Source organism: Echinops telfairi, unplaced genomic scaffold, assembly GCF_000313985.2.
Source record: "Echinops telfairi isolate 266 unplaced genomic scaffold, ASM31398v2 ScPeMD7_7417;HRSCAF=8455, whole genome shotgun sequence".
Lineage (NCBI taxonomy): Eukaryota > Metazoa > Chordata > Mammalia > Afrosoricida > Tenrecidae > Echinops > Echinops telfairi.
Window position 1 is genome coordinate 1,496,325 of NW_022111317.1, and position 11,810 is coordinate 1,508,134.

At 56.4% G+C, this 11,810-nt stretch overlaps 1 protein-coding gene across 1 annotated transcript in view; it reads right to left on the bottom strand.

The window, feature by feature from the left end:
* Nucleotides 1-11,810, bottom strand: part of ANO1 (anoctamin 1) — a 126,798-nt gene that overhangs the window by 41,187 nt on the left and 73,801 nt on the right. Inside the window, exons 9-11 of the mRNA XM_045297139.1 lie at nt 11,538-11,602; nt 10,485-10,619; nt 1,906-2,066 (exon numbers count right to left, since the gene is read on the bottom strand). Of these exons, the coding sequence (XP_045153074.1) occupies nt 1,906-2,066; nt 10,485-10,619; nt 11,538-11,602 (361 nt within the window). The remainder of the gene's footprint in view (nt 1-1,905; nt 2,067-10,484; nt 10,620-11,537; nt 11,603-11,810) is intronic.

An 11,810-nucleotide genomic window follows, 5' to 3' on the forward strand; every position in this document is an offset into this window, starting at 1 on the left:
GCCTAGGCTGACACACCAGCTCGCTCACGTACGAAGGGAGATGTTGGAAGAGTCGCCGTCAAACAAACAAGCGAGCACACCAAAGACCCTGGGATAGAGCCTGGACCCCAACGGAGCCCCGGAAGAAAGGCCTGGGGCCTCCTTCTCAGCCCTCAGCCACTGCAGGCCCAGAGAACACAGTCCTGAGGCCCAGGGCACCTGATGGCAACTCTTGACGGGTGCTTTTTAAAAACTATTTTATTGTGTGTTTGGGTGGCAGTTTACCGCGCCAGTTTGTTTTCCATTCAACAAGTTCTACACATTGGGTTTAGTGACCCTGACGGCAGCCCCCTGTTTCCTCCCTAGGCCCCCACTTCCATTCAACCTTCTTTCCGGTCGCCTGACCTTGGCTTGGGGCAGAGGCTGTCCTTTGGTCTGCGTGCCTGCTTGCTCCTCAGAGCAGCGTGTGCCTCATGGGTGCTCAAAACTCAAACCCAAACTCCCAGCCACCGAACGGAATGGAAGTTAATGCATGGCAACCCTGTAGGACAGGGGGGAGCTGCCCCGGGAGCTTTTGAGACTGTAACTCTTCATGGGAGCAGAGAGCCTCGTCTCTCTCCCCTAGAGCGGCTGGTGGTTTCAAACCGCTGACCTTGCAGCTTAATGAGTAGCCACTCTGCCATGGGCCTGGCTGTGGTTTGGTTAAAAATGATCCTGGGGGTTCCCTTCTAGGTGGGAAGGGTGTCTATGGATCCCAGCCTTGGGGATCCGCCAGTCTCCGTCAGACCAGGAAGCCTGTCCCACCTTTCTCCACCCCTCTGTCTGGGCCCTTCTGCTGAGGCCCCACCAGGGGTCCAGCCATGGTTCCAGTCTTCTGCTGAGGCCAGTGGCCGCTGCGGCTTGCGGCGACCATGAGCCCCTTGGGCACAGTATTTCCTTGCGTCCTTGATTTTCTGGACTCTGCGAGGCAGCCGGCTTTTCGTGCCAGAACGGAACCTGGTTCCTACCCCCTAGCCCGCTTCTTTTCCCAGGGCCTTCCCCGAGGGCCTGCTCTGCTTGGAGGGTCTGGTTTCTCCTCCCTGGTGGCTCAGCATCCTGGGACAGTCCCTTATGGAGCATGCCCTTGTAATCAGAGACAGAGCAGTGGAGGCTCAGGGGAAGAGTGTGTGCCCACAAACGGTCTTACATGCAGGAGGCTGGCTGCAGAAAGGGGTTCCGAGGGGTCTCCCTCAGCCTAAGTTTCCCCCCCTTGCCCCTTCTAGTCATCCCTGTGCAGAGATGGGCAGGGTTCCACACTTGTAGAGGAGGACTTGGGATCCGCCCTCCCCCGGTTCGCATCTGTCCAGGAATCGGTCTCCAGGCCCTTCTCCAGCGCAGCTGGTGTTTCCATCTCCCACCCTCCCCGCTTGCAGTCAAGCGTGAATCCAAGAGCCCCCCCCCAGGACTCCTTCTGAGATGGGGGCAGGCCCCAGTGAGTGTCTGGCGCCCTGATGAGGAAGCAGGATGCGTAGACACAGGGAGACCACCAATCGTCGTGGCTGGGACAGACCGGAGTGATGTTTTCACGAGCCCAGGATTGTGCAGCTACCGGACTACAGCGGGGAGATGGAGGCGGACCCCCACTTACCTGTCGAAATGGGCTTGCACACTTGCAGGGTCTGAGAGACGGTGGCCGGGCCAGTACCCCGAGGGGTGACCCTAACCCTGGCCTGCCCTGCTCTCAGCCCACCACACCTTCCAATGCAGATCATCCCATGCTGGGCTATTGGGCCAGGCCAGCCTCCACCAGACCCCAGTGCCCTGCAGCCAAAGTGGGGGCCAGTCCCGTGCTGTTGGCCTCCCCAGAGAGCTCTGCCTGCAGAGAGGAGGAAGGTGGGCACTGGCCCCGAGCGGCCGTCACTGAGCTGGGCGGCAGGTGCTGCTTACCCCAGAGGGCCGTGAAGACCGAGAAGAACACAGTGGCCGGGTTGTCGAAGAGGTGGCTGGCCCGGGCGGTGGCACATGCTGAGCTCATCTTCCAGTAGCTGCAGGTCTTGTCACACAGGGGACACATGGTGATGTTGTACCTCTGGTCACACATCTCCATGCTGAAAGAGAGGCGGGCACACATGAGTCCCGGGCCAGCCTTCCCCGTGTCTCCTGGGTCCCTGTCTCGGACAGTCGTGCCAGCCAGAGCCCAGGCCCCTCCCTCTCCATCCTGGCCCACAGGTGACCCAGGGCCCAGGTTTGGCTTCATACCCTGTCGGCACCCTCTCTCTGAGTTGAACAAGGTGCCCTGCTTTTTTGAACAGCCCATCCCAGAAGCCACCAGTGCTGTTGGGAGATAGCGTCCTCTTCTGGTGGTGGTGGGGACACGGGGGCAGCTGCTTCCACGGCCTCTGCTGGTGCCTGCCCCTCATGAGATGATGTGTTGTAAACCCCAACCTGGATACTTGTGATGAGAGGAGCCTTGGTAGCACTGTGGCTTTGGTGTCCAGATGCAAGGTGGGTGGTTCAAACCCCCACTGAGCCAGAGGAAGATGAGGACAGCCGCTCTCTGCGGCTTACAGGGAGAAGTTTGACTCTGCCTGCTGGTGCACCAGCATGGACACGGCAGCAATGGCATGGTTCTGGTGCGGCACAGTGGGCTAAGCATTGAGCTGCTAACTGCAAGGTCTGTGGTTTGAACCTACTGGGTGCTCTGCAGGAGAAAGACGAGGTTTCTACTCCGGTAAAGACTTACAGCCTCAGTAACACACAGGGGCAATCCTGCTCCGTCCTAGGGGGTCGCTCTGACCTGACTCCACTCAATAGAAAAGCTTGCTTTCTGTTTTTGGGCTGGTTACAATCCCATCTGGGGATGGGCATTCTGCGTTATGTTAAAGAACAGGATTAGTCTAGGAGACTTGGCGGGGTCCTGGGCGCTGAGTTGGGTGGCTAGCAGCAGGTCAGCAGTTCAACAACCACCAGCCGCTGCTCTGGAGAAAGATGAGGCTTTCTACTCCCATGCAGGGCTATACTCTCCGGAACCCATACGGCAGGACTGCCCCTGTAAGTTTCCAAGACTGCAACTTCTTGTTTGTTTGTTTTTAAATCATCTTATTGGGGGCTTGTACAACTCTTATCACAATCCATTGTGTCGAACACATGGATACATTTGTTGCCATCATCATTTTCAAAACATTTTCTTTCTACTTGAGGCTTTGATATCAGTCTCTCATTTTTCCCCTCTCTCCCCCAACCTCCCTCCCTCACGAACCCTTGATAATTTAATAATTATTTTTTTCATGTCTTACACGAGGGGTGCTCAATACATTGACTGCGATCTACTAAGTCGATCACAAATGTAGTGTGGGGAGATCGCACAGCATTAAAAAAAATAGATGCCAGCCTATCATCAATCCTGTCACTTAACTGATATACAGCGCAGCCAATCAGATGCAATCGTAGGTGTCACACGCATGCGCGAACAACTGTGCTAAGTGCAGCAAAACCGACAAGCTAAGTTATCGCCAATTTTTAGGCCTTGTTTTTTTTTTTTTCTTAAACGTAAGAAAGGGTATTAAAACGAGTGGGGGAGCTGGACCAAGTGAGAAGACAAAGACGTATCACTTTCCTACGGAACGGGAGATTCTGACACTGCACTCTGACATTCAGCTGAAGCCCAGAGCGCATGGACAGTTCTGGAACCTACTCGCAGAGGGAAAGCACCCAAACGTGAGAACATGTGCTGCCTCCTTGACCGCATTCTTCGGCTCTGCTTATTTACGTGAGTCAGCTTTTCCCACGTAAAGATCACTAAGTCCAAGTTCCGTTCCCCCATGACTGATGGTCATTCGGAAGTGTGCTTGGGGAGGGCTGTCAGCAGCTACTGTCCGGACTATGCATCCCTGGCTCATTCCATTCCGTGCAAGTCATCAGAGTAAACTCAGGAAATGACAAAAAATGTACATTGTTAATTGTGTTGTCTTGTGCAGTATGGATGCATGCAGTTATGCCAGGTACATAAACATACATTGGACATATGAAGAAGTCTCAATGCATTTATGAATAAATATAATAAGTAACTAAATATATTTTGCATTTTTATAGTTGGTAGAGCATTTTCACTTGATCATTTTATAAGCAGCTTGCATGCTGAAAAAGTATGAGCACCCCTGTCTTACACTGACTGATGTCTCCCTTCACCCATTTTTCTTTTGTTCATCTTCCTGGGAGGGGATTATAGTAGATCATTGTGATCGGTTCCCTCTATCTCCTTCCTTCCCTTTCCTCTCTTGGTATGACTTGGTATGGCTAATATTGGCTAATACTGTTCCTGAGGGGTTTATCTGTCCTGGATTCCCTGTGTTTCCAGCTCTTATCTGCACCCATGTACATGCTCTGGTCTAGCCGGATTTGTTAGGTAGAATTGGGATCATGATGGGTGAGGGGAGGAAGCATTTAAGAACTAGAGGAAAGTTGTATGTTTCATCAATTGCTATACTGCACCCTGACAGGCTCGCCTCCTCCCCGTGAGCCTTCTGTAAAGGGGTGTCCAGTTGGCTACAGAGGGCTTTGGGTCTCCACTTCGCACTCCCCCTTATTCACAATGATGTGATTTTTTGATGCCTTATACCTGACCCTGTCGATACCTCGTGATCACTTAGGCTGTGCAACTATTTTTTAAAAATCACTTTATTGGGGGCTCGTACAATTCCCATCACAATCCATGCATCCATCCATTGTGTCGAGCACATATGTACGATTGTTGCCGTCATCATTCTCAAAACACTTGCCTTCCACCTGAGCCCTTGATATGGGCTGCTCGTTTCCCCCTCCCTCCCCTCTTCCCCTCCCTTATGAACCCTTCATAATTCACAAATTATTATTATTTTGTCATATGTTACACTGTCTGATGACTCTCCCACCCTTTCTCTGCTGTCCATCCCTCAGGGAGGAGGCTATATGTAGATTCTTGTAGTCGGTTCTCCCTTTCTACCCCACATTCCCTCCACCCTCCAGGCATCGCCACTCTCCCCACTGTCCGAAGGAGTCATCTGTCCTGGATTCCCTGTGTTTCCAGTTGCTATCTGTACCAATGTACATCCTCTGGTCTAGCCAGATTTGTAAGGTAGAATTGGGATCGTGATAGTTGGGGGGAGGGGGGAAGCATTTAAGAACTAGAGGAAAGTTATGTGTTTCATCCTTGCTACCCTGCGCTCTGACGGGCTCATCTCCTCCCCACAACCCTTCAGTAAGGGGGTGTCCAGTTGCCTACTGATGGGCTTTGAGTCTTCACTCTGCACTCACCCACATTTACAATGATATGATTTTTTGTTCTTTGATGCTTGATACCTGATCCCTTTGACAGCTCGTGGTCACACAGGCTGGTGTGCTTCTTTGCTGTGAAACTTCTTATAGGAGTAGAAAGCCTTGCCTTTCTCCTTCAGCATGGCTGCTGGTACTGAATTGCCGACCTGGTGGTTAGCAGCCGGATGCGGAACCACTACACAGCAGCCAGGTTACTGGCCTGCACTGGGGACAATGGCTTTGCACTGCCATGGACATGGGCTCAGAGAAGGCAAATCCCTTCCCTGATGCCACACAGCCCAGCAGGATTGGAACCCGCTCCTCTGGCCCTTCAAAGTGCCTATGCCCTGGATTGCCCTCATCCACTGCCCAGAGGCCAGGGCAGCCCCGTTGGGTCCCCGCTTGGTGATTTCTGCCTCTGTGATTCCGGAGTGGGCCTCCGTTTCTCTCCCTTCCATGAGAGGGACCAGGACGAAGTCACCTGAGCTACGAGCTGGGCCCCAGCTGACCCAGCCTCGCTTCCTTCTGCCGCAGACAGACAGACAGACAGACAGACACGCAGGCCAGCGGGGCCTTGGGAAGAAGGCAGCAGGCTTGAATGCTTTCTTTGTGTAATTTCTGGATACATGTAACACCCGTCATCCCGCCCCCCACCGTCCCCATGCCTGCCCCAGGGCCCTTGGCATCAGGAACCTTGGCTGAAAGGCACTCTATGCCCCTCCTGCATCCCGCCCACCCAACCCCCCCATCCCCCGCCCCCTAACCCCCCATCCCACCCCCTGCTATTGTGAACATCCTGCCTGTTCTCTGCTTCCAGTTACAGAGGGCAAGTGCTTCCTAACAGGGCTGTGTGTATGCTGAGGCCAGGCCAGGGACCATGTGGGGCTGGCAAATGGACAGATTAGGCACGGTGCCTCCTCCCCCCTGCTCCCTGGGGAGCGCGGGGAAGCGGGACTAGGGGAATGTGGACCGTGGAGCCAGCCGGCTCTGGGTTCAGGGCTCAGCTTCAGTGTTAGCTACTTGTGCACCCCTGGGCCTCGGTGTTCCCATCTGTAGAATGGGGGTGGAGACCCAAGGTGGCTGTGCATATGCCATGGGGCCATCGGGGGTTAAACTAGCTAGTGTGCGGGAAGCCTTGGGGTGCGGGCCTGGTGGGTGGGCCCACGGCTACTGTCCACACACAGAACCAAGCCCCTCACCATCTTGAGAGTGGACAGAGAGCCCTGTCCGGAGCTGGCTGATTGGGGCGTCTCTTCCTGCTGACTTCCCTCTCTCAGGGGGTGGGGGGTGTCTCTCTAGGGAGGAGAGAGGACTGTGTGAGTGACAGGGTGCTGACACCCCCAGCTGCCTATGACTGAGACCCTCTCCTGGGTTACCTGGTCTGCGGTCCAGGTTGGGGGCGGGGGCCTAGAGCCCTAAGCGGTGGGTTTGGGCCCAGGGAGGGCTGGGGACCTCAGGGCATGTCTGGGGTTCATGGTGCCAGTGGGCCCTGGCATCCAGGACAAACACCAGGAGCAGACAAAAGGCTATTCTTGCCAGAGCAAACCCTCTTCCTCCCGCCTCCCCTCATCCACCTGGGGAGGAGGGGCTGTTTCTGAGAGGATGGGAGGGGCAGGTAGCACCCTGCAGAGGCCCTGGCTCCCTGACAACCTCTGACACAGTCGACTCCAAAGGACACAGCCCCCAGTCCCCCTACCTCTGTCAGAGGGCACGAGGCAGGGCAGCAGCACAGGCTCTGGTGGGCTCTGACTGGCCATGGCGAACCCCAAGGGCAGCTGGGTTCTCCGAGGACACGTGATGAAGTTGGCCCTTGAGGGCCTCCGAGGGCCCTTTCCTGGGCGTCCACCCCCAGGGCAGGCTGAGCTCCTCACCCAGCATCAAGGAGCCCTGGTGGCACAGTGGTTACCGCAAGATCAGCAGCTCGAAACCACTAGCTGCCCTTTGGGAGAAGGATGAGGCTTCCTATTCCTGTACAGAGTTCGACTGGGAAGCCCACAGGGGCACTTCTGCCCTGTCCTCTAGGGCCCCTGTGAGTTGGCATGGACTCGATGGCCGTCATTTCGATTTGATTTTAAAGAGTGACCGTCTCAGAAACCGGCAGGTGTGGTTCTGCCCTGTCCGGTAGGGTCGCCGTGAGTTGGCATCGCCTCCATGTGGTGGGTTTGGTTGGGGTTTGGTCAAGGTGGGTGAAGCAACCTATCTAGCAAGCTGCCGCCTGATGACACCTCCCTGGGGTGTGGCCCTCTGTCTAGAGCGAGACCCGGAAGGGACCTGACCTGAGCGCTCTTGCCCTTTGCCTCCCTGCCTCCAGGGGCGGTTTCATGTGGACCACTGTCCTGGGCGCTGCCAGTGTCCTGCTGTGCTCCCACTGGCCTGGGTCCATCACCTCTGCCCCCACGGGCCTGGGCTTTCTCTGCACCCTGCTTCACCTTTCTGCATCAGTGGCCTGCCGCTACGGAGTCTGAAGCAGCTCTTGCTAGCCTCAGACACACGGACTTGAGTCCCGCTGGGCTGGGACACCTTCTGGAGGTGAAACTGCACCTTGGGACACAGCTCTTTCTTACACACATGCCACGGCTTTGTTTCTCTAGATGACACGGCCTGGCACCCAGGGAGGAGGAAGGCAGATGGGAGACCCCCCACCCCGCCCCCAAGCCCCCCTGGTGGGGATGTCAAGTCTCCCCTGCCGTCCCCCTGAGGGCACACACCCCTAAGTGCCAGGTTCCTCAGCAGCCAGTGGAGCCGTTCACACGCACACAGGCACCTTGGAAGCGAGTGGCAGCCCTCCGATCGTAAAGCCCCTGGGGACTGTACGGAGCGGGTCACTCGGCACACACAGGATCGCCAAAACCGCCGGTAAAATCCCCGGGCAGACACAGTCACCGCCCCCACAGTCCAACCCAGGGTGTGGGGTGACGGCACACGCCGTCCCTGCAGACAGAGGGACAGGCTTCCTCCTGCCTGCTCACCCCATCGCCGCCCCGTGAAGGTCTGGACTGAAAGTGGATGGCATATTTGAGGTGTGAGTCACTGATGACCACGCTCTGTGTGCCCCATGACCGGGGTTGGCCCAGCGGGGCTGCTCGCTGGTGTTCAGTCAGCTTGCCCACGGGGTGAGGGATCCTCACAGGGTGAGCCAGCCGGGACTGGGGGGGCCCATCTCCCTGAGCCACAGAGCCCAGCTTCAGAGACGCAGGCCAGAGCGAGCAGCGAGAAGCAGAGCGGGGCCTCTGGAGGGTGGGGCCGGCTTGCAGTCCCCGATTTGGGGTGAGAGGACTCGGCCCACACACTTTTGCCCATGGGCCTGGCAGCCCCATCGGAGGTTGGGGTCTGTTCCTCTCAGATGGGAAAGGCAAAGGACTGGGAGACCACTATACTCCTGGCAAGGGCACCTGGTGGCATAGTGGCTACGCACCGGACTGCTGATGGCCAGGTGCACAGTTTGAAACCAGCAGTGGGCCCATGGCGGAAACATAGGGCTTTCTCCTCCCATAAAGAGCTACCGTCTCAGAAATGCACAGGCCAGTCCTGCCCTGCTCTCTAAGGTGAGCATGCGTCGGGATCGACTCCAGGGCCCTGAGTTTGGCTTTCTGGGATGTCCTTGGGTAAGGGGAGCCCCAGTGGCCTAGTGGTTTACACGTGGGGCTGCTAACTGCAAGGTTAGCAGTTCAAAACCCTCAACCGCTCTTCGGGAGAAGCACAGGGCTCTCTACTCTCATCACGAGTGACAGTCTCAGACCCGCCCAGGGCCCGTGCTAATGAAAGTGAGTTTGTGTGTTTGTTGTGGGGTAAGGAGGGCTAAGACACTGCCAGGTAACTGTGGCTAATAGTTAGCTGGGGGGTTCAAACCGAACAGTGGCTTCTTGGGGCCAAAGTCAAGTCCGTCTGCTCCAGTAAAGACTGCCAGCCTCAGAAACTCCCGTCCTGTGCTGTGGGGTTGCTATGGGTCAGAATTGACTTGATGGCAGGGGAAGTTAGGGGTTCAAGACTTCCCAGAAGCTCGGAAGAAAGGCCTGGGCATTGACCCCCCAAACCCCTACCCGCCCTGCCCGGAGCCCATTTGTACTCTGGCCCACTTGGGGTCCCCAGAGTCAGGGTGGCCCGTGGAGAGGGAGGAGACCTCAGAGTGCCCCTATCTGCCTCATGACCTGGTTGATATTTGGGGGAGCAGGCAGGGGTGCCGCTGGCCTTCTTGTATGAGTACCCCATACCTGATGTCTGCCTCTGCAAACAGCATCAGCTCTCCACTCAAAGGTCAGGGTGTCCTGCATCTAGTACCCCAAACCACCTGCCATCGAGTAGACTCTGTCTCCTGACAACCCCCGTGTGTGTGTGTGTGTGTGTGTGTGTGTGTGTGTGTGTGAGAGAGAGAGAGAACTGTGTCCCCAAGGCCGGTCTTTCCATCTTAAAGCCCTTGACTGTGAGTCAGGGGAAGGCTGACAGAATAAATCCATTCTCCATTCCACAATTCCTGCCGACTTTGCTCCACATCAGGAGCCCTGGTGACGTCATGTGTGACACATCAGGGCTGCTCATCTCAAGGTCTGCAGTTTGAAACCACCAGCCGCTTCCCGGGAGAAAGAGGAGGCTCTCTACTCCCCTAAAGAGTAACCATCTCAGAAACCCACAGGGGCAGTTCCACCCTGTCCTACAGGGTCACTTTCTACTCCTGTAAAGAGTGGCAGTCTTGGAAGCACCCAGGGGCAGTTCTGTTCTGTCTTGCAGGATTGCTGTCAGTAGGAATCTCCCACAGAGCGATTGATGGTTTCAAACTGGTGACCTTGCAGCCTAATGCATAACCGCTACACCACCAGGGGTCCTGAAAATGAAACCCACTCACCGCCATGGAGCTGATGCCGCCTCAGAGCGAGCTTATAGGATGGGGTAGAACTGCCCCTGTGCTGCGTTTCTGAAGGTGTAACTGTTTACGGGACTGCAAACCCGTCTTGCTCCCTAAAAATCGAAAGGGAAGGGAAATATCCCCCCAAAGAGAAAACAGGGCAGAGAGTAAAGCTCATCCTTGGTCGATCGCACCTCAGGAGGTTGCCAGGCCTTTAGACCGTGTGCCTGGTGTCTTTGCAGCCTGAGGCCCGGCACGTGCCACCACACTGGGGCCTGATGCAGAAGCCAGATTCCTGCTGCCACAGCAGTGGTGGTGGGGGGAGGAGGGGGCTCTTTGACAGGTGGCGGGCACAATCTGGTGGGGGGAGGGGGCGGCTGGCCCCGGCGCCTACCTGGGGATGTTGTCGTCCACCGTGGCGCAGCCGTAGAGGAAGACGATGACACCGACCACCGAGGCAGGGATGAGCATCTGCGTGTAGACGCCCAGCCAGGCGAAGTACAGTCCGATCTTCTCGCCGAAATACTTCCTGTGCCGCGGGAGGAAGGCCAAGCAGAAAGACTGGCTCACACTCAGTCCACCCAATGGGGGGGAAGGGGACACATCTCATCTTCCTCACCCCCCACCCCCCAGCAAGGGCCACCGCAAACCAGGGCCACCGCAAACCAGGGCCACCGCTGGTCCTTGTGCCCCGGAAGCAGAGAGGGGCTCGGGGAGGGTCCATCATGGCTGGCAGCCTGCTTTGCTTTTTTGCCAAGTCTGCCCCCTTCTCATCTCTGCCCAGAAAGGAAAGGGCAGGTTCATGTGTGACGGCTCGGGGCTGGGGTGGGGGTGGCTGAGGCACCTCTATGGGTGGGACCGTCTGGATCTCTCTGAGTCTAAGCCCGAGGATGAACTCGGCACGGAGGTGCCAAGAAAATCAATCTCCCTGCTCTGCAGTCTGGCACCTTGATGATCTTAAATGGCTCGTGGGCCAAGCTGTGGTCGGCAAGTCCCCACGTGTCCCCACCCCGGCTCTTCCCACTGTCCTCCCCCAGTGAAGATACAGGTACCCATGGGGAAGGATACACGGCCCACGGAGGCAATTCCTCCACATTTCGAAGGAGTTTTTTCTCTCCTGAATAGCACGGGTGAGACAGCCACATGCCAGCTGGCTGGGCCAGACCAGGCGGCCAGTAGAGGAGAGGTGGTGAGCCTGAAGGAGACGAGCCCCGCTCTGGGCCCATTTGAATAAATTGCATAAACCGATGGGAGCCCAGACTGGCAGGCCTGCAGGGAGCCCTTGGACTCTGCACACAGCTCTCAAACTTTCCTTCAAGTTTGAACTGGTCCCAGGTACTGTCGAGACACACAGGGACTGTCATCGGACTGAAATCTAACTGCATACTTGTTTCCCACAGCCTTTGCCTGGAGCCAGCCAGTCCCCCTAACACACCCTCTCCCTTACCTGACCAGGTCAATGGGCTGGTATTTATAGAAGACGCCGTAACTCGCCCACTCTTCGTACAGGAGCTAGGGCAGAGAAAAAGGTGGGAATATAACACTCTGTATTTGTTCCCAAGAACACAGAGCCATGCTCTGGGGATGCTGATGAAGGGATGGACTCAACCCCTAACAGAGTCATCCATCCACCCATTCACCCACCCATCATTCATCCATCCATCCACCCATCATCCATCCATCTATCTACCCACCCATCCACCCATCATCCATCCATCCA